The sequence below is a fragment of the Salvelinus alpinus genome, chromosome 10 (genome assembly GCF_045679555.1).
Source record: "Salvelinus alpinus chromosome 10, SLU_Salpinus.1, whole genome shotgun sequence".
Lineage (NCBI taxonomy): Eukaryota > Metazoa > Chordata > Actinopteri > Salmoniformes > Salmonidae > Salvelinus > Salvelinus alpinus.
Window position 1 is genome coordinate 84,988,011 of NC_092095.1, and position 24,085 is coordinate 85,012,095.

Genomic DNA, 24,085 nt, shown 5'->3' on the forward strand with positions numbered 1-24,085 from the left:
TCAGAGGTTACAGTCAGCCTACGACTATGGTGAGAGGTCGGAGGTTACAGTAAGCCTACGACTCTATGGGGAGAGGTCGGAGGTTACAGTAAGCCTATGACTCTATGGGGAGAGGTCGGAGGTTACAGTCAGCCTACGACTATGGTGAGAGGTCAGAGGTTACAGTCAGCCTACGACTCTATGGTGAGAGGTCGGAGGTTACAGTCAGCCTACGACTATGGGGAGAGGTCGGAGGTTACAGTCAGCCTACGACTATGGTGAGAGGTCGGAGGTTACAGTAAGCCTACGACTCTATGGTGAGAGGTCGGAGGTTACAGTAAGCCTACGACTCTATGGTGAGAGGTCGGAGGTTACAGTCAGCCTACGACTATGGTGAGAGGTCGGAGGTTACAGTCAGCCTACGACTATGGTGAGAGGTCGGAGGTTACAGTCAGCCTACGACTATGGTGAGAGGTCGGAGGTTACAGTCAGCCTACGACTATGGTGAGAGGTCGGAGGTTACAGTCAGCCTATGACTCTATGGGGAGAGGTCAGAGATTAGTCAGCCTGCGACTCTAAGGTGAGAGGTCAGGGGTCACACAGGAAGTTCTGTTTATAATGACAACAAAGAAGTTATCCCAAATGCCACACAAGGGCTGCATCTGAATTGGCACCCTATTCCCTATATAGTACCCTAGCCCGTAGGACTCTGGTGAAAAGTAATGACTTTTATATAAACAGTAGGGTGTCATTTTGGATGGTCCGACGGTGAAACCATCTCCCTGTCCTCTGTGTGTTGCAGGCAGACATCTGGTCTCTGGGTATAACATGTATCGAGCTGGCTAAAGGAGAACCGCCACACTCTGAGCTACACCCAATGAAAGTGCTGTTCCTTATCCCAAAGAACACCCCTCCTACCCTGGAGGGGAACTACAGCAAGCCCCTCAAGGAGTTTGTGGAGGCCTGCCTGAACAAGGAGCCGAGCTTCGTAAGTGTTCCTTTAGACTGACGTGCTGACCAGACCGGACACGTCGCGTTGCGCGAGCGTCGCAAAATTAATTTAGAAATCCATGTTATTCAATTATTGCGCCCACGCTGCTCGCGCGCGCCAACGAGCGTCTGCGACGCCAAGGGCTAAAAAAAATTACTCATTCCTATTTCTGACGCAGATCGCGCTGCAAGTCCTGCCTCTCCCATCTCCTCATTGGTTTATAGAAGCAGGTACCCACGTGCCATCTCCTCATTGGTTATACCCACGTGGGTGATTGAAAGACGAACTGTTTTGCCGGTAGTCGTGGTAATACAATGAAAGTTTAGATGCGATCATCATATAAGTTAAACGATGAAAAAGCCTGGAAGGAGGAGAGATGACTAGAAACGATTCGGTTGGCCGTTTTATGTCTGGATTAATTGTCGGAGTAGAGGTCCTTGTGCATTTCAGGTAAAATAACAACTCAATGTTTATATCCCAGGACAAATTAGCTAGCAACAGCAAGCTAGCTAAATAGGACAAATTAACGTTAGCTAGCAAGTGCAAGCTAACTAGCTAAATTGCCATACATGTTTAATGCTTTTCGACCTGTCCCCAAATTAATGTAATTGGTTCAGAGTTTGTTTTGATATTTTAACCTGCGTGTTGTGATCGCGTTTGGTGTGGGGGGACGAAATACATTTACGCACGATAGCGCACGATGGCGCAGCCGGTTTGGGTTCCGTGTTAGGCTTCAGAAGTGTTCACTTTTAAACCCCAAACCTAACTGGTTTCAACTGGTTTCAACTGGTTTTACTTCCTGTTGAAGTGTTCTGTTAGGGTTTGAAGGTGTTTCCTAACTGGTTTCAACTGATTTCACTTCCATTTGCTGGCCTGGCAATATCAGAGAGCATTTGGGAGTTATTTGTGCATCTGTGCTGCGTAGTTTTACCCTCTCTGTATCCAGTCCTGTCTCTCCGCTCCTCACTTTGCTTAAACTTTATTTTTCTTCTCATCCCTATCACTTTCCTCCTTCCCTTTCCTCCTCTCTCTCTGCAGAGGCCCACTGCCAAAGAGCTGTTGAAACACAAGCTGATTGTGCGTCACGCCAAGAAGACGTCGTACTTGACAGAGCTGGTGGACAAATACAGGAGGTGGAAGGCTGAGCAGACCAGACAGCAGGCCGAGTCCGGCTCAGACGAGTCTGACTCGTAAGTTTCGATCAGACCTAGGCAGACCAGACAGCAGGCCGAGTCCGGCTCAGACGAGTCTGACTCGTAAGTCAGGATCAGACCTAGGCAGACCAGACAGCAGGCCGAGTCCGGCTCAGACGAGTCTGACTCGTAAGTCAGGATCAGACCTAGGCAGACCAGACAGCAGGCCGAGTCCGGCTCAGACGAGTCTGACTCGTAAGTCAGGATCAGACCTAGGCAGAGTCCAGCTCAGACGAGTCTGACTCGTAAGTCAGGATCAGACCTAGGCAGATTAGACAAGTCTGACTCGTAAGTCAGGATCAGACCTAGGCAGACCAGACAGCAGGCCGAGTCCAGCTCAGACGAGTCTGACTCGTAAGTCAGGATCAGACCTAGGCAGACCAGACAGCAGGCCGAGTCCGGCTCAGACGAGTCTGACTCGTAAGTCAGGATCAGACCTAGGCAGACCAGACAGCAGGCAGAGTCCGGCTCAGATGAGTCTGACTCGTAAGTCAGGATCAGACCTAGGCAGACCAGACAGCAGGCAGAGTCCGGCTCAGACGAGTCTGACTCGTAAGTCAGGATCAGACCTAGGCAGACCAGACAGCAGGCAGAGTCCGGCTCAGACGAGTCTGACTCGTAAGTCAGGATCAGACCTAGGCAGACCAGACAGCAGGCCGAGTTCAGCTCAGACGAGTCTGACTCGTAAGTCAGGATCAGACCAGGCAGAGTCCAGCTCAGACGAGTCTGACTCGTAAGTCAGGATCAGACCAGGCAGAGTCCAGCTCAGACGAGTCTGACTCGTAAGTCAGGATCAGACCTAGGCAGACCAGACAGCAGGCAGAGTCCAGCTCAGATGAGTCTGACTCGTCGTAAGTCAGGATCAGACCTAGGCAGATTAGACGAGTCTGACTCGTAAGTCAGGATCAGACCAGGCAGAGTCCAGCTCAGACGAGTCTGACTCGTAAGTCAGGATCAGACCTAGGCAGACCAGACAGCAGGCAGAGTCCAGCTCAGACGAGTCTGACTCGTAAGTCAGGATCAGACCTAGGCAGACCAGACAGCAGGCAGAGTCCAGCTCAGACGAGTCTGACTCGTAGTAAGTCAGGATCAGACCTAGGCAGACCAGACAGCAGGCCGAGTCCAGCTCAGACGAGTCTGACTCGTAAGTCAGGATCAGACCTAGGCAGACCAGACAGCAGGCCGAGTCCGGCTCAGACGAGTCTGACTCGTAAGTCAGGATCAGACCTAGGCAGACCAGACAGCAGGCCGAGTCCGGCTCAGACGAGTCTGACTCGTAAGTCAGGATCAGACCTAGGCAGACCAGACAGCAGGCAGAGTCCAGCTCAGACGAGTCTGACTCGTAAGTCAGGATCAGACCTAGGCAGAGTCCAGCTCAGACGAGTCTGACTCGTAAGTCAGGATCAGACCTAGGCAGATTAGACAAGTCTGACTCGTAAGTCAGGATCAGACCTAGGCAGACCAGACAGCAGGCCGAGTCCAGCTCAGACGAGTCTGACTCGTAAGTCAGGATCAGACCTAGGCAGACCAGACAGCAGGCCGAGTCCGGCTCAGACGAGTCTGACTCGTAAGTCAGGATCAGACCTAGGCAGACCAGACAGCAGGCAGAGTCCGGCTCAGATGAGTCTGACTCGTAAGTCAGGATCAGACCTAGGCAGACCAGACAGCAGGCAGAGTCCGGCTCAGACGAGTCTGACTCGTAAGTCAGGATCAGACCTAGGCAGACCAGACAGCAGGCAGAGTCCGGCTCAGACGAGTCTGACTCGTAAGTCAGGATCAGACCTAGGCAGACCAGACAGCAGGCCGAGTTCAGCTCAGACGAGTCTGACTCGTAAGTCAGGATCAGACCAGGCAGAGTCCAGCTCAGACGAGTCTGACTCGTAAGTCAGGATCAGACCAGGCAGAGTCCAGCTCAGACGAGTCTGACTCGTAAGTCAGGATCAGACCTAGGCAGACCAGACAGCAGGCAGAGTCCAGCTCAGATGAGTCTGACTCGTCGTAAGTCAGGATCAGACCTAGGCAGATTAGACGAGTCTGACTCGTAAGTCAGGATCAGACCAGGCAGAGTCCAGCTCAGACGAGTCTGACTCGTAAGTCAGGATCAGACCTAGGCAGACCAGACAGCAGGCAGAGTCCAGCTCAGACGAGTCTGACTCGTAAGTCAGGATCAGACCTAGGCAGACCAGACAGCAGGCAGAGTCCAGCTCAGACGAGTCTGACTCGTAGTAAGTCAGGATCAGACCTAGGCAGACCAGACAGCAGGCCGAGTCCAGCTCAGACGAGTCTGACTCGTAAGTCAGGATCAGACCTAGGCAGACCAGACAGCAGGCCGAGTCCGGCTCAGACGAGTCTGACTCGTAAGTCAGGATCAGACCTAGGCAGACCAGACAGCAGGCAGAGTCCGGCTCAGATGAGTCTGACTCGTAAGTCAGGATCAGACCTAGGCAGACCAGACAGCAGGCAGAGTCCGGCTCAGACGAGTCTGACTCGTAAGTCAGGATCAGACCTAGGCAGACCAGACAGCAGGCAGAGTCCGGCTCAGACGAGTCTGACTCGTAAGTCAGGATCAGACCTAGGCAGACCAGACAGCAGGCCGAGTTCAGCTCAGACGAGTCTGACTCGTAAGTCAGGATCAGACCAGGCAGAGTCCAGCTCAGACGAGTCTGACTCGTAAGTCAGGATCAGACCTAGGCAGACCAGACAGCAGGCAGAGTCCAGCTCAGATGAGTCTGACTCGTCGTAAGTCAGGATCAGACCTAGGCAGATTAGACGAGTCTGACTCGTAAGTCAGGATCAGACCAGGCAGAGTCCAGCTCAGACGAGTCTGACTCGTAAGTCAGGATCAGACCTAGGCAGACCAGACAGCAGGCAGAGTCCAGCTCAGACGAGTCTGACTCGTAAGTCAGGATCAGACCTAGGCAGACCAGACAGCAGGCAGAGTCCAGCTCAGACGAGTCTGACTCGTAGTAAGTCAGGATCAGACCTAGGCAGACCAGACAGCAGGCAGAGTCCAGCTCAGACGAGTCTGACTCGTAAGTCAGGATCAGACCTAGGCAGACCAGACAGCAGGCAGAGTCCAGCTCAGACGAGTCTGACTCGTAGTAAGTCAGGATCAGACCTAGACTGCCAACTAAATGGAACCCTCTTCCCTTTGCAGTGCACTACTTTAACCAGGGCTATTGAGTCATACTGTCATGCTGAGCCAATTGGAGTCCTGACTCTGGTCTCTCTTGTCCAATCAGGGAGCAGGATGGGCAGGCGTCGGGCGGGAACAACTTTGGGAGTGATGACTGGATCTTCACCATCAGAGAGAAGGATCCTAAGAGACTGCAGAACGGGGGAGAGGGACAAGCAGTGGAGAGTGGAGGCATTTCAAGGAGGCTGTATTCCACCAGCCTGTCCACCATCATCTCTCCTTCTCTGGCCGAAGTAAGAAGCTGTCATAGCACAGACCAACCCAACCCCTGGCCATGCCCAGTCCGACCAACCCAACCCCTGGCCACGCGCAGTCCGACCAACCCAACCCCTGGCCACGCGCAGTCCGACCAACCCAACCCCTGGCCATGCGCAGTCCGACCAACCCCTGGCCACGCCCAGTCAGACCAACCCAACCCCTGGCCACGCGCAGTCCGACCAACCCCTGGCATGCCCAGTCAAATAATGTCCTTAGTTCCAAATAAGGTCCCAACTACCCAACTACCCTGCTACAACATACTGTCTGTCTGTATGTTTACTGTCTGTCTGCTGTCAGTCACCACACTACCCTGCTACAACATACTGTCTGTCTGCTGTCAGTCACCACACTACCCTGCTACAACATACTGTCTGTCTGCTGTCAGTCACCCCACTACCCTGCTACAACATACTGTCTGTCTGTTGTCAGTCACCCCACTACCCTGCTACAACATACTGTCTGTCTGCTGTCAGTCACCACACTACCCTGCTACAACATATTGTCTGTCTGCTGTCAGTCACCACACTACCCTGCTACAACATACTGTCTGTCTGCTGTCAGTCACCACACTACCCTGCTTCAACATACTGTCTGTCTGCTGTCAGTCACCACACTACCCCGCTACAACATACTGTCTGTCTGCTGTCAGTCACCACACTACCCTGCTTCAACATACTGTCTGTCTGCTGTCAGTCACCCCACTACCCTGCTACAACATACTGTCTGTCTGTTGTCAGTCACCTCACTACCCTGCTACAACATACTGTCTGTCTGCTGTCAGTCACCACACTACCCTGCTACAACATATTGTCTGTCTGCTGTCAGTCACCACACTACCCTGCTACAACATACTGTCTGTCTGCTGTCAGTCACCACACTACCCTGCTTCAACATACTGTCTGTCTGCTGTCAGTCACCACACTACCCCGCTACAACATACTGTCTGTCTGCTGTCAGTCACCACACTACCCTGCTTCAACATACTGTCTGTCTGCTGTCAGTCACCACACTACCCCGCTACAACATACTGTCTGTCTGCTGTCAGTCACCACACTACCCTGCTACAACATACTGTCTGTCTGCTGTCAGTCACCACACTACCCTGCTACAACATACTGTCTGTCTGCTGTCAGTCACCACACTACCCTGCTACAACATACTGTCTGTCTGCTGTCAGTCACCACACTACCCTGCTACAACATACTGTCTGTCTGCTGTCAGTCACCACACTACCCTGCTACAACATACTGTCTGTCTGCTGTCAGTCACCACACTACCCTGCTACAACATACTGTCTGTCTGCTGTCAGTCACCACACTACCCTGCTACAACATACTGTCTGTCTGCTGTCAGTCACCACACTACCCTGCTACAACATACTGTCTGTCTGCTGTCAGTCACCACACTACCCTGCTACAACATACTGTCTGTCTGCTGTCAGTCACCACACTACCCTGCTACAACATACTGTCTGTCTGCTGTCAGTCACCACACTACCCTGCTACAACATACTGTCTGTCTGCTGTCAGTCACCACACTACCCTGCTACAACATACTGTCTGTCTGCTGTCAGTCACCACACTACCCTGCTACAACATACTGTCTGTCTGCTGTCAGTCACCACACTACCCTGCTACAACATACTGTCTGTCTGCTGTCAGTCACCACACTACCCTGCTACAACATACTGTCTGTCTGCTGTCAGTCACCACACTACCCTGCTACAACATACTGTCTGTCTGCTGTCAGTCACCACACTACCCTGCTACAACATACTGTCTGTCTGCTGTCAGTCACCACACTACCCTGCTACAACATACTGTCTGTCTGCTGTCAGTCACCACACTACCCTGCTACAACATACTGTCTGTCTGCTGTCAGTCACCCCACTACCCTGCTACAACATACTGTCTGTCTGTTGTCAGTCACCCCACTACCCTGCTACAACATACTGTCTGTCTGCTGTCAGTCACCACACTACCCTGCTACAACATACTGTCTGTCTGCTGTCAGTCACCACACTACCCTGCTACAACATACTGTCTGTCTGCTGTCAGTCACCCCACTACCCTGCTACAACATACTGTCTGTCTGCTGTCAGTCACCACACTACCCTGCTACAACATACTGTCTGTCTGCTGTCAGTCACCACACTACCCTGCTACAACATACTGTCTGTCTGCTGTCAGTCACCACACTACCCTGCTACAACATACTGTCTGTCTGCTGTCAGTCACCACACTACCCTGCTACAACATACTGTCTGTCTGCTGTCAGTCACCACACTACCCTGCTACAACATACTGTCTGTCTGCTGTCAGTCACCACACTACCCTGCTACAACATACTGTCTGTCTGCTGTCAGTCACCACACTACCCTGCTACAACATACTGTCTGTCTGCTGTCAGTCACCACACTACCCTGCTACAACATACTGTCTGTCTGCTGTCAGTCACCACACTACCCTGCTACAACATACTGTCTGTCTGCTGTCAGTCACCACACTACCCTGCTACAACATACTGTCTGTCTGCTGTCAGTCACCACACTACCCTGCTATAACATACTGTCTGTCTGCTGTCAGTCACCACACTACCCTGCTATAACATACTGTCTGTCTGCTGTCAGTCACCACACTACCCTGCTACAACATACTGTCTGTCTGCTGTCAGTCACCACACTACCCTGCTACAACATACTGTCTGTCTGCTGTCAGTCACCACACTACCCTGTTACAACATACTGTCTGTCTGCTGTCAGTCACCACACTACCCTGTTACAACATACTGTCTGTCTGCTGTCAGTCACCACACTACCCTGCTACAACATACTGTCTGTCTGCTGTCAGTCACCACACTACCCTGCTACAACATACTGTCTGTCTGCTGTCAGTCACCACACTACCCTGCTACAACATACTGTGTCTGCTGTCAGTCACCACACTACCCTGCTACAACATACTGTCTGTCTGCTGTCAGTCACCACACTACCCACTTACAACATACTGTCTGTCTGCTGTCAGTCACCACACTACCCTGCTACAACATACTGTCTATCTGCTGTCAGTCACCACACTACCCTGCTACAACATACTGTCTGTCTGCTGTCAGTCACCCCACTACCCTGCTACAACATACTGTCTGTCTGCTGTCAGTCACCACACTACCCTGCTACAACATACTGTCTGTCTGCTGTCAGTCACCACACTACCCTGCTACAACATACTGTCTGTCTGCTGTCAGTCACCACACTACCCTGCTACAACATACTGTCTGTCTGCTGTCAGTCACCACACTACCCTGCTACAACATACTGTCTGTCTGCTGTCAGTCACCACACTACCCTGCTACAACATACTGTCTGTCTGCTGTCAGTCACCCCACTACCCTGCTACAACATACTGTCTGTCTGTTGTCAGTCACCCCACTACCCTGCTACAACATACTGTCTGTCTGCTGTCAGTCACCACACTACCCTGCTACAACATATTGTCTGTCTGCTGTCAGTCACCACACTACCCTGCTACAACATACTGTCTGTCTGCTGTCAGTCACCCCACTACCCTGCTACAACATACTGTCTGTCTGCTGTCAGTCACCCCACTACCCTGCTACAACATACTGTCTGTCTGCTGTCAGTCACCACACTACCCTGCTACAACATACTGTCTGTCTGCTGTCAGTCACCACACTACCCTGCTACAACATACTGTCTGTCTGCTGTCAGTCACCACACTACCCTGCTACAACATACTGTCTGTCTGCTGTCAGTCACCACACTACCCTGCTACAACATACTGTCTGTCTGCTGTCAGTCACTACACTACCCTGCTACAACATACCATCTGTCTGCTGTCAGTCACCACACTACCCTGCTACAACATACTGTCTGTCTGCTGTCAGTCACCCCACTACCCTGCTACAACATACTGTCTGTCTGCTGTCAGTCACCACACTACCCTGCTACAACATACTGTCTGTCTGCTGTCAGTCACCACACTACCCTGCTACAACATACTGTCTGTCTGCTGTCAGTCACCACACTACCCTGCTACAACATACCGTCTGTCTGCTGTCAGTCACCACACTACCCCGCTACAACATACTGTCTGTCTGCTGTCAGTCACTACACTACCCCGCTACAACATACTGTCTGTCTGCTGTCAGTCACCACACTACCCTGCTACAACATACTGTCTGTCTGCTGTCAGTCACCACACTACCCTGCTACAACATACTGTCTGTCTGCTGTCAGTCACCACACTACCCTGCTACAACATACTGTCTGTCTGCTGTCAGTCACCACACTACCCTGCTACAACATACTGTCTGTCTGCTGTCAGTCACCACACTACCCTGCTACAACATACTGTCTGTCTGCTGTCAGTCACCACACTACCCTGCTACAACATACTGTCTGTCTGCTGTCAGTCACCACACTACCCTGCTACAACATACTGTCTGTCTGCTGTCAGTCACCACACTACCCTGCTACAACATACTGTCTGTCTGCTGTCAGTCACCACACTACCCTGCTACAACATACTGTCTGTCTGCTGTCAGTCACCACACTACCCTGCTACAACATACTGTCTGTCTGCTGTCAGTCACCACACTACCCTGCTACAACATACTGTCTGTCTGCTGTCAGTCACCACACTACCCTGCTACAACATACTGTCTGTCTGCTGTCAGTCACCCCACTACCCTGCTACAACATACTGTCTGTCTGCTGTCAGTCACCACACTACCCTGCTACAACATACTGTCTGTCTGCTGTCAGTCACCACACTACCCTGCTACAACATACTGTCTGTCTGCTGTCAGTCACCACACTACCCTGCTACAACATACTGTCTGTCTGCTGTCAGTCACCACACTACCCTGCTACAACATACTGTCTGTCTGCTGTCAGTCACTACACTACCCTGCTACAACATACCTTCTGTCTGCTGTCAGTCACCACACTACCCTGCTACAACATACTGTCTGTCTGCTGTCAGTCACCACACTACCCTGCTACAACATACTGTCTGTCTGCTGTCAGTCACCACACTACCCTGCTACAACATACTGTCTGTCTGCTGTCAGTCACCACACTACCCTGCTACAACATACTGTCTGTCTGCTGTCAGTCACCACACTACCCTGCTACAACATACTGTCTGTCTGCTGTCAGTCACCACACTACCCTGCTACAACATACTGTCTGTCTGCTGTCAGTCACCACACTACCCTGCTACAACATACTGTCTGTCTGCTGTCAGTCACCACCACTACCCTGTCTACAACATACTGTCTGTCTGCTGTCAGTCACCACACTACCCTGCTACAACATACTGTCTGTCTGCTGTCAGTCACCACACTACCCTGCTACAACATACTGTCTGTCTGCTGTCAGTCACCACACTACCCTGCTACAACATACTGTGTCTGCTGTCAGTCACCACACTACCCTGCTACAACATACTGTCTGTGTGCTGTCAGTCACCACACTACCCTGCTACAACATACTGTCTGTCTGCTGTCAGTCACCACACTACCCACTTACAACATACTGTCTGTCTGCTGTCAGTCACCACACTACCCTGCTACAACATACTGTCTATCTGCTGTCAGTCACCACACTACCCTGCTACAACATACTGTCTGTCTGCTGTCAGTCACCCCACTACCCTGCTACAACATACTGTCTGTCTGCTGTCAGTCACCACATTACCCTGCTACAACATACTGTCTGTCTGCTGTCAGTCACCACACTACCCTGCTACAACATACTGTCTGTCTGCTGTCAGTCACCACACTACCCTGCTACAACATACTGTCTGTCTGCTGTCAGTCACCACACTACCCTGCTACAACATACTGTCTGTCTGCTGTCAGTCACCACACTACCCTGCTACAACATACTGTCTGTCTGCTGTCAGTCACCCCACTACCCTGCTACAACATACTGTCTGTCTGTTGTCAGTCACCCCACTACCCTGCTACAACATACTGTCTGTCTGCTGTCAGTCACCACACTACCCTGCTACAACATATTGTCTGTCTGCTGTCAGTCACCACACTACCCTGCTACAACATACTGTCTGTCTGCTGTCAGTCACCCCACTACCCTGCTACAACATACTGTCTGTCTGCTGTCAGTCACCCCACTACCCTGCTACAACATACTGTCTGTCTGCTGTCAGTCACCACACTACCCTGCTACAACATACTGTCTGTCTGCTGTCAGTCACCACACTACCCTGCTACAACATACTGTCTGTCTGCTGTCAGTCACCACACTACCCTGCTACAACATACTGTCTGTCTGCTGTCAGTCACCACACTACCCTGCTACAACATACTGTCTGTCTGCTGTCAGTCACCACACTACCCTGCTACAACATACTGTCTGTCTGCTGTCAGTCACCACACTACCCTGCTACAACATACTGTCTGTCTGCTGTCAGTCACCACACTACCCTGCTACAACATACTGTCTGTCTGCTGTCAGTCACCACACTACCCTGCTACAACATACTGTCTGTCTGCTGTCAGTCACCACACTACCCTGCTACAACATACTGTCTGTCTGCTGTCAGTCACCACACTACCCTGCTACAACATACTGTCTGTCTGCTGTCAGTCACCACACTACCCTGCTACAACATACTGTCTGTCTGCTGTCAGTCACCACACTACCCTGCTACAACATACTGTCTGTCTGCTGTCAGTCACCACACTACCCTGCTACAACATACTGTCTGTCTGCTGTCAGTCACCACACTACCCTGTTACAACATACTGTCTGTCTGCTGTCAGTCACCACACTACCCTGCTACAACATACTGTCTGTCTGCTGTCAGTCACCACACTACCCTGCTACAACATACTGTCTGTCTGCTGTCAGTCACCACACTACCCTGCTACAACATACTGTCTGTCTGCTGTCAGTCACCACACTACCCTGCTACAACATACTGTCTGTCTGCTGTCAGTCACCACACTACCCTGCTACAACATACTGTCTGTCTGCTGTCAGTCACCACACTACCCTGCTACAACATACTGTCTGTCTGCTGTCAGTCACCACACTACCCTGCTACAACATACTGTCTGTCTGCTGTCAGTCACCACACTACCCTGCTACAACATACTGTCTGTCTGCTGTCAGTCACCACACTACCCTGCTACAACATACTGTCTGTCTGCTGTCAGTCACCCCACTACCCTGCTACAACATACTGTCTGTCTGCTGTCAGTCACCACACTACCCTGCTACAACATACTGTCTGTCTGCTGTCAGTCACCACACTACCCTGCTACAACATACTGTCTGTCTGCTGTCAGTCACCACACTACCCTGCTACAACATACTGTCTGTCTGCTGTCAGTCACCACACTACCCTGCTACAACATACTGTCTGTCTGCTGTCAGTCACCACACTACCCTGCTACAACATACTGTCTGTCTGCTGTCAGTCACCCCACTACCCTGCTACAACATACTGTCTGTCTGTTGTCAGTCACCCCACTACCCTGCTACAACATACTGTCTGTCTGCTGTCAGTCACCACACTACCCTGCTACAACATATTGTCTGTCTGCTGTCAGTCACCACACTACCCTGCTACAACATATTGTCTGTCTGCTGTCAGTCACCCCACTACCCTGCTACAACATACTGTCTGTCTGCTGTCAGTCACCCCACTACCCTGCTACAACATACTGTCTGTCTGCTGTCAGTCACCACACTACCCTGCTACAACATACTGTCTGTCTGCTGTCAGTCACCACACTACCCTGCTACAACATACCGTCTGTCTGCTGTCAGTCACTACACTACCCTGCTACAACATACCATCTGTCTGCTGTCAGTCACCACACTACCCTGCTACAACATACTGTCTGTCTGCTGTCAGTCACCCCACTACCCTGCTACAACATACCGTCTGTCTGCTGTCAGTCACCACACTACCCTGCTACAACATACTGTCTGTCTGCTGTCAGTCACACACTACCCTGCTACAACATACTGTCTGTCTGCTGTCAGTCACCACACTACCCTGCTACAACATACCGTCTGTCTGCTGTCAGTCACCACACTACTCCGCTACAACATACTGTCTGTCTGCTGTCAGTCACTACACTACCCTGCTACAACATACTGTCTGTCTGCTGTCAGTCACCACACTACCCTGCTACAACATACTGTCTGTCTGCTGTCAGTCACCACACTACCCTGCTACAACATACTGTCTGTCTGCTGTCAGTCACCACACTACCCCGCTACAACATACTGTCTGTCTGCTGTCAGTCACCACACTACCCTGCTACAACATACTGTCTGTCTGCTGTCAGTCACCACACTACCCTGCTACAACATACTGTCTGTCTGCTGTCAGTCACCACACTACCCTGCTACAACATACTGTCTGTCTGCTGTCAGTCACCCGACGATGGGACTAATGTCAGTGTGGGTTAATCTTTAGTGCTGTCTGAAGGCTGCATTCTGCAGGACGGGAGTAACAGCAGCCTCAAACAGCTTCTCTCTCTGCGATCAGCGCTACTCTAATCACGAGGGGCGTTTCTTTAAAACACGCATCCAATCCCCTTGATCCGTTACATAACTAGACCAATCGTATGCTTCAGTGTGCTGCGGTGCCCGGTGCTGTTGCAAGACGGACCAATGATAGAGGTTCTGCTGTTGATGTTAACCTGCAGGCGTAGGTGCTCCCGTTTCAACATGATGTGGAGAACTATACAATGGACTCATTAGACGCTTTTCACTGCCTGAGATATGAGGTGTAAGTAAAGGGTCTCGGCCTGAGATATGGAGATATGAGGTGTGAGTTGAGGGTCCCGGCCTGAGAGTTGGAGATATGAGGTGTGAGTAAAGGGTCTCGGCCTGAGAGATGGAGATATGAGGTGTGAGTTGAGGGTCTCGGCCAGAGATATGGAGATATGAGGTGTGAGTTGAGGGTCTCGGCCTGAGATATGAGGTGTGAGTTGAGGGTCTCGGCCTGAGAGTTGGAGATATGAGGTGTGAGTTGAGGGTCTCGGCCAGAGATATGGAGATATGAGGTGTGAGTAAAGGGTCTCGGCCAGAGATATGAGGTGTGAGTTGAGGGTCTCGGCCTGAGAGTTGGAGATATGAGGTGTGAGTTGAGGGTCTCGGCCTGAGATATGAGGTGTGAGTTGAGGGTCTCGGCCTGAGAGTTGGCAGCTCAGCCTCAGTCTACTGTAGTAAAAAGCTTCTGGACTCACTGACTGCATACCCCTCCTAACCCTGTTCCCGTCTCTCTGTCCTCCCTCCTACCCCTGTTCCCTTCTCTCTGTCCTCTCTCCTAACCCTGTTCCCGTCTCTCTATCCTCCCTCCTACCCCTGTTCCCTTCTCTCTGTCCTCTCTCCTAACCCTGTTCCCTTCTCTCTATCCTCCCTCCTACCCCTGTTCCCTTCTCTCTGTCCTCTCTCCTAACCCTGTTCCCGTCTCTCTATCCTCCCTCCTACCCCTGTTCCCTTCTCTCTGTCCTCCCTCCTAACCCTGTTCCCTTCTCTCTGTCCTCCCTCCTAACCCTGTTCCCGTCTCTCTGTCCTCTCTCCTAACCCTGTTCCCTTCTCTCTGTCCTCTCTCCTAACCCTGTTCCTGTCTCTCTATCCTCCCTCCTACCCCTGTTCCCTTCTCTCTGTCCTCTCTCCTAACCCTGTTCCCGTCTCTCTATCCTCCCTCCTACCCCTGTTCCCTTCTCTCTGTCCTCTCTCCTAACCCTGTTCCCGTCTCTCTATCCTCCCTCCTACCCCTGTTCCCTTCTCTCTGTCCTCTCTCCTAACCCTGTTCCCGTCTCTCTATCCTCCCTCCTACCCCTGTTCCCTTCTCTCTGTCCTCTCTCCTAACCCTGTTCCCTTCTCTCTGTCCTCCCTCCTAACCCTGTTCCCGTCTCTCTGTCCTCCCTCCTAACCCTGTTGTGTTCCCGTCTCTCTGTCCTCCTAACCCTGTTCCCGTCTCTCTGTCCTCCCTCCTAACCCTGTTGTGTTCCCGTCTCTCTGTCCTCCTAACCCTGTTGTGTTCCCGTCTCTCTGTCCTCCTAACCCTGTTCCCGTCTCTCTGTCCTCCCTCCTAACCCTGTTGTGTTCCCGTCTCTCTGTCCTCCTAACCCTGTTGTGTTCCCGTCTCTCTGTCCTCCCTCCTAACCCTGTTGTGTTCCTGTCTCTCTGTCCTCCTAACCCTGTTGTGTTCCCGTCTCTCTGTCCTCCCTCCTAACCCTGTTGTGTTCCTGTCTCTCTGTCCTCCTAACCCTGTTGTGTTCCTGTCTCTCTGTCCTCCTAACCCTGTTGTGTTCCCGTCTCTCTGTCCTCCCTCCTAACCCTGTTGTGTTCCCGTCTCTCTGTCCTCCTAACCCTGTTGTGTTCCCGTCTCTCTGTCCTCCCTCCTAACCCTGTTGTGTTCCCGTCTCTCTGTCCTCCTAACCCTGTTGTGTTCCCGTCTCTCTGTCCTCCCTCCTAACCCTGTTGTGTTCCCGTCTCTGTCCTCCTAACCCTGTTGTGTTCCCGTCTCTCTGTCCTCCCTCCTAACCCTGTTGTGTTCCCGTCTCTCTGTCCTCCCTCCTAACCCTGTTGTGTTCCCGTCTCTCTGTCCTCCCTCCTAACCCTGTTGTGTTCCTGTCTCTCTGTCCTCCCTCCTACCCTGTTGTGTTCCCGTCTCTCTGCCCTCCCTCCTAACCATGTTGTGTTCCCGTCTCTCTGTCCTCCTAACCCTGTTGTGTTCCCGTCTCTCTGTCCTCCCTCCTAACCCTGTTGTGTTCCCGTCTCTCTGTCCTCCTAACCCTGTTGTGTTCCCGTCTCTCTGTCCTCCCTCCTAACCCTGTTGTGTTCCCGTCTCTCTGTCCTCCTAACCCTGTTGTGTTCCCGTCTCTCTGTCCTCCCTCCTAACCCTGTTGTGTTCCCGTCTCTCTGTCCTCCCTCCTAACCCTGTTGTGTTCCTGTCTCTCTGTCCTCCTAACCCTGTTGTGTTCCCGTCTCTCTGTCCTCCCTCCTACCCCTGTTGTGTTCCCGTCTCTCTGTCCTCCCTCCTAACCCTGTTCCCGTCTCTCTGTCCTCCTAACCCTGTCTCTGTCCTCCCTCCTACCCCTGTTGTGTTCCCGTCTCTCTGTCCTCCCTCCTAACCCTGTTCCCGTCTCTCTGTCCTCCCTCCTAACCCTGTTCCCGTCTCTTTGTCCTCCCTCCTAACCCTGTTCCCGTCTCTCTGTCCTCCCTCCTAACCCTGTTCCCGTCTCTCTGTCCTCCCTCCTACCCCAGTTCCCGTCTCTCTGTCCTCCCTCCTAACCCTGTTCCCGTCTCTCTGTCCTCCAGCTGAAGCAGCGTCAGGAGGCAGTGAATGGGAACCCCATGGCTCTAGATGAACTGAGAGAAGCTATTCTCCTAGCTGAGGAGGCCTACCCTGGGATCTCTGACTCCCTGGTCACACAGCTGGTTAACAGACTGCAGAGGTGTGAATACTACCCCCTATACCCTAGTACCCTACCACTAACCCTAGTACCCTACCACTAACCCCTATAACCCTAGTACCCTACCACTAACCCTAGTACCCTACCACTAACCCTAGTACCCTACCACTACCCCCTATACCCTAGTACCCTACCACTAACTCTAGTACCCTACCACTAACCCTAGTACCCTACCACTAACCCCTATAACCCTAGTACCCTACCACTAACCCTCGTACCCTACCACTAACCCCTATACCTTAGTACCCTACCACTAACCCCTATAACCCTAGTACCCTACCACTAACCCCTATTCCTTAGTACCCTACCACTAACCCCTATAACCCTAGTACCCTACCACTAACCCCTATAACCCTAGTACCCTACCACTAACCCCTATAACCCTAGTACCCTACCACTAACCCCTATAACCCTAGTACCCTACCACTAACCCTAGTACCCTACCACTAACCCTAGTACCCTACCACTAACCCCTATAACCCTAGTACCCTACCACTAACCCTAGTACCCTGCCACTAACCCCTATAACCCTAGTACCCTACCACTAACCCTAGTACCCTACCACTAACCCCTATAACCCTAGTACCCTACCACTAACCCTAGTACCCTACCACTAACCCCTATAACCCTACCACTAACCTTAGTACCCTACCACTAACCCCTATACCCTAGTACCCTACCACTAACCCCTAGTACCCTACCACTAACCCCTATAACCCTAGTACCCTACCACTAACCCCTATAACCCTAGTACCCTACCACTAACCCATATAACCCTAGTACCCTACCACTAACCCCTAAAACCCTAGTACCCTACCACTAACCCCTATAACCCTAGTACCCTACCACTAACCCATATATCCCTAGTACCCTACCACTAACCCCTATAACCCTAGTACCCTACCACTAACCCCTATAACCCTAGTACCCTACCACTAACCCCTATAACCCTAGTACCCTACCACTAACCCCTATAACCCTAGTACCCTACCACTAACCCCTATAACCCTAGTACCCTACCACTAACCCCTATAACCCTAGTACCCTACCACTAACCCTAGTACCCTACCACTAACCCTAGTACCCTACCACTAACACCTATAACCCTAGTACCCTACCACTAACCCCTATACCCCTACCACTAACCCTAGTACCCTACCACTAACCCCTATAATCCTAGTACCCTACCACTAACCCTAGTACCATACCACTAACACCTATAACCCTGGTACCCTACCACTAACCCTAGTACCCTACCACTAACCCCTATAACCCTAGTACCCTACCACTAACCCCTATTACCCTACCACTAACCCTAGTACCCTTGTACCCTACCACTAATCCCTATAACCCTAGTACCCTACCACTAACCCCTAGTACCTAGTACCCTACCACTAACCCCTAGTACCCTACCACTAACCCCTAGTACCCTACCACTAACCCTAGTACCCTACCACTAACCCCTATTACCCTACCACTAACCCTAGTACCCTAGTACCCTACCACTAACCCCTATAACCCTAGTACCCTACCACTAACCCCTATAACCCTAGTACCCTACCACTAACACCTATAACCCTAGTACCCTACCACTAACCCCTATACCCCTACCACTAACCCTAGTACCCTACCACTAACCCCTATAATCCTAGTACCCTACCACTAACCCTAGTACCCTACCACTAACACCTATAACCCTAGTACCCTACCACTAACCCCTATAACCCTAGTACCCTATCACTAACCCCTATAACCCTAGTACCCTACCACTAACCCCTATAACCCTACCACTAACCCTAGTACCCTACCACTAGCCCTAGTACCCTAGTACCCTACCACTAACCCCTATACCCTAGTACCCTACCACTAACCCCTATACCCTAGTACCCTACCACTAACCCTAGTACCCTACCACTAACCCTAGTACCCTACCACTAACCCCTATACCCCTAGTACCCTACCACTAACCCTAGTACCCTACCACTAACCCCTATAACCCTAGTACCCTACCACTAACCCTGGTACCCTACCACTAACCCATATAACCCCTAGTACCCTACCACTAACCCCTATTACCCTACCACTAACCCTAGTACCTTACCACTAACCCCTATAACCCTAGTACCCTACCACTAACCCTAGTACCCTACCACTAACCCCTATAACCCTAGTACCCTACCACTAACCCCTATACCCCTACCACTAACCCTAGTACCCTACCACTAACCCCTATAACCCTAGTACCCTACCACTAACCCTAGTACCCTACCACTAACCCCTATACCCCTACCACTAACCATAGTACCCTACCACTAACCCCTATAACCCTAGTACCCTACCACTAAGCCTAGTACCCTACCACTAACCCCTATAACCCTAGTACCCTACCACTAACCCCTATACCCCTACCACTAACCCTAGTACCCTACCACTAACCCCTATAATCCTAGTACCCTACCACTAACCCTAGTACCCTACCACTAACACCTATAACCCTAGTACCCTACCACTAACCCCTATAACCCTAGTACCCTATCACTAACCCCTATAACCCTAGTACCCTACCACTAACCCCTATACCCTAGTACCCTACCACTAACCCTAGTACCTTACCACTAACCCTAGTACCCTACCACTAACCCCTATACCCCTAGTACCCTACCACTAACCCTAGTACCCTACCACTAACCCCTATAACCCTAGTACCCTACCACTAACCCTGGTACCCTACCACTAACCCTAGTACCCTACCACTAACCCTAGTACCCTACCACTAACCCTAGTACCCTACCACTAACCCCTATACCCCTAGTACCCTACCACTAACCCTAGTACCCTACCACTAACCCCTATAACCCTAGTACCCTACCACTAACCCTGGTACCCTACCACTAACCCATATAACCCCTAGTACCCTACCACTAACCCCTATTACCCTACCACTAACCCTAGTACCTTACCACTAACCCCTATAACCCTAGTACCCTACCACTAACCCTAGTACCCTACCACTAACCCCTATAACCCTAGTACCCTACCACTAACCCCTATACCCCTACCACTAACCCTAGTACCCTACCACTAACCCCTATAACCCTAGTACCCTACCACTAACCCTAGTACCCTACCACTAACCCCTATACCCCTACCACTAACCATAGTACCCTACCACTAACCCCTATAACCCTAGTACCCTACCACTAAGCCTAGTACCCTACCACTAACCCCTATAACCCTAGTACCCTACCACTAACCCCTATACCCCTACCACTAACCCTATTACCCTACCACTAACCCCTATAATCCTAGTACCCTACCACTAACCCTAGTACCCTACCACTAACACCTATAACCCTAGTACCCTACCACTAACCCCTATAACCCTAGTACCCTATCACTAACCCCTATAACCCTAGTACCCTACCACTAACCCCTATACCCTAGTACCCTACCACTAACCCTAGTACCTTACCACTAACCCTAGTACCCTACCACTAACCCCTATACCCCTAGTACCCTACCACTAACCCTAGTACCCTACCACTAACCCCTATAACCCTAGTACCCTACCACTAACCCTGGTACCCTACCACTAACCCATATAACCCCTAGTACCCTACCACTAACCCCTATTACCCTACCACTAACCATAGTACCTTACCACTAACCCCTATAACCCTAGTACCCTACCACTAACCCTAGTACCCTACCACTAACCCCTATAACCCTAGTACCCTACCACTAACCCCTATTACCCTACCACTAACCCTAGTACCCTACCACTAACCCCTATAACCCTAGTACCCTACCACTAACCCCTAGTACCTAGTACCCTACCACTAACCCCTAGTACCCTACCACTAACCCCTAGTACCCTACCACTAACCCTAGTACCCTACCACTAACCCCTATTACCCTACCACTAACCCTAGTACCCTACCACTAACCCCTATAACCCTAGTACCCTACCACTAACCCCTATAACCCTAGTACCCTACCACTAACCCCTAGTACCCTAGTACCCTACCACTAACCCCTATAACCCTAGTACCCTACCACTAACCCCTAGTACCCTAGTACCCTACCACTAACCCTAGTACCCTATCACTAACCCTAGTACCCTACCACTAACCCCTATAACCCTAATACCCTAACACTTACCCTAGTACCCTACCACTAACCCTAGTACCCTACCACTAACCCCTATAACCCTATTACCCTACCACTAACCCTAGTACCCTACCACTAACCCTAGTACCCTACCACTAACACCTATAACCCTAGTACCCTACCACTAACCCCTATAACCCTAGTACCCTACCACTAACCCTAGTACCCTACCACTAACCCCTATAACCCTAGTACCCTACCACTAACCCCTATAACCCTAGTACCCTACCACTAACCCCTCTAACCCTAGTACCCTACCACTAACCCTAGTACCCTACCACTAACACCTATAACCCTAGTACCCTACCACTAACCCCTATAACCCTAGTACCCTACCACTAACCCTAGTACCCTACCACTAACCCCTATAACCCTAGTACCCTACCACTAACCTCTATACCCCTACCACTAACCCTAGTACCCTACCACTAACCCCTATAACCCTAGTACCCTACCACTAACCCTAGTACCCTACCACTAACCCCTATACCCCTACCACTAACCCTAGTACCCTACCACTAACCCCTATAACCCTAGTACCCTACCACTAACCCTAGTACCCTACCACTAACCCCTATAACCCTAGTACCCTACCACTAACCCCTATACCCCTACCACTAACCCTAGTACCCTACCACTAACCCCTATAATCCTAGTACCCTACCACTAACCCTAGTACCCTACCACTAACACCTATAACCCTAGTACCCTACCACTAACCCCTATAACCCTAGTACCCTATCACTAACCCCTATAACCCTAGTACCCTACCACTAACCCCTATAACCCTATTACCCTACCACTAACCCCTATAACCCTAGTACCCTACCACTAACCCCTATAACCCTAGTACCCTACCACTAACCCTATTACCCTACCACTAACCCCTATAACCCTAGTACCCTACCACTAACCCCTATAACCCTATTACCCTACCACTAACCCCTATAACCCTAGTACCCTACCACTAACCCATATAACCCTAGTACCCTACCACTAACCCCTAAAACCCTAGTACCCTACCACTAACCCCTATAACCCTAGTACCCTACCACTAACCCATATATCCCTAGTACCCTACCACTAACCCCTATAACCCTAGTACCCTACCACTAACCCCTATAACCCTAGTACCCTACCACTAACCCCTATAACCCTAGTACCCTACCACTAACCCCTATAACCCTAGTACCCTACCACTAACCCCTATAACCCTAGTACCCTACCACTAACCCCTATAACCCTAGTACCCTACCACTAACCCTAGTACCCTACCACTAACCCTAGTACCCTACCACTAACACCTATAACCCTAGTACCCTACCACTAACCCCTATACCCCTACCACTAACCCTAGTACCCTACCACTAACCCCTATAATCCTAGTACCCTACCACTAACCCTAGTACCCTACCACTAACACCTATAACCCTGGTACCCTACCACTAACCCTAGTACCCTACCACTAACCCCTATAACCCTAGTACCCTACCACTAACCCCTATTACCCTACAACTAACCCTAGTACCCTAGTACCCTACCACTAACCCCTATAACCCTAGTACCCTACCACTAACCCCTAGTACCTAGTACCCTACCACTAACCCCTAGTACCCTACCACTAACCCCTAGTACCCTACCACTAACCCTAGTACCCTACCACTAACCCCTATTACCCTACCACTAACCCTAGTACCCTAGTACCCTACCACTAACCCCTATAACCCTAGTACCCTACCACTAACCCCTATAACCCTAGTACCCTACCACTAACACCTATAACCCTAGTACCCTACCACTAACCCCTATACCCCTACCACTAACCCTAGTACCCTACCACTAACCCCTATAATCCTAGTACCCTACCACTAACCCTAGTACCCTACCACTAACACCTATAACCCTAGTACCCTACCACTAACCCCTATAACCCTAGTACCCTATCACTAACCCCTATAACCCTAGTACCCTACCACTAACCCCTATAACCCTACCACTAACCCTAGTACCCTACCACTAGCCCTAGTACCCTAGTACCCTACCACTAACCCCTATACCCTAGTACCCTACCACTAACCCCTATACCCTAGTACCCTACCACTAACCCTAGTACCCTACCACTAACCCTAGTACCCTACCACTAACCCCTATACCCCTAGTACCCTACCACTAACCCTAGTACCCTACCACTAACCCCTATAACCCTAGTACCCTACCACTAACCCTGGTACCCTACCACTAACCCATATAACCCCTAGTACCCTACCACTAACCCCTATTACCCTACCACTAACCCTAGTACCTTACCACTAACCCCTATAACCCTAGTACCCTACCACTAACCCTAGTACCCTACCACTAACCCCTATAACCCTAGTACCCTACCACTAACCCCTATACCCCTACCACTAACCCTAGTACCCTACCACTAACCCCTATAACCCTAGTACCCTACCACTAACCCTAGTACCCTACCACTAACCCCTATACCCCTACCACTAACCATAGTACCCTACCACTAACCCCTATAACCCTAGTACCCTACCACTAAGCCTAGTACCCTACCACTAACCCCTATAACCCTAGTACCCTACCACTAACCCCTATACCCCTACCACTAACCCTATTACCCTACCACTAACCCCTATAATCCTAGTACCCTACCACTAACCCTAGTACCCTACCACTAACACCTATAACCCTAGTACCCTACCACTAACCCCTATAACCCTAGTACCCTATCACTAACCCCTATAACCCTAGTACCCTACCACTAACCCCTATACCCTAGTACCCTACCACTAACCC

The 24,085-nt window shown here is 51.0% G+C and overlaps 1 protein-coding gene across 1 annotated transcript in view; it reads left to right on the forward strand.

Moving 5' to 3' along the window:
* The window catches only part of LOC139532887 (serine/threonine-protein kinase 24-like), a gene marked incomplete at its 5' end in the record, with an annotated part of 43,858 nt that overhangs the window by 14,315 nt on the left and 5,458 nt on the right, over positions 1-24,085 (forward strand). The window contains 4 exon segments of the mRNA XM_071331038.1: positions 782-967; positions 2,009-2,160; positions 5,406-5,592; positions 16,953-17,089. Of these exon segments, the coding sequence (XP_071187139.1) occupies positions 782-967; positions 2,009-2,160; positions 5,406-5,592; positions 16,953-17,089 (662 nt within the window).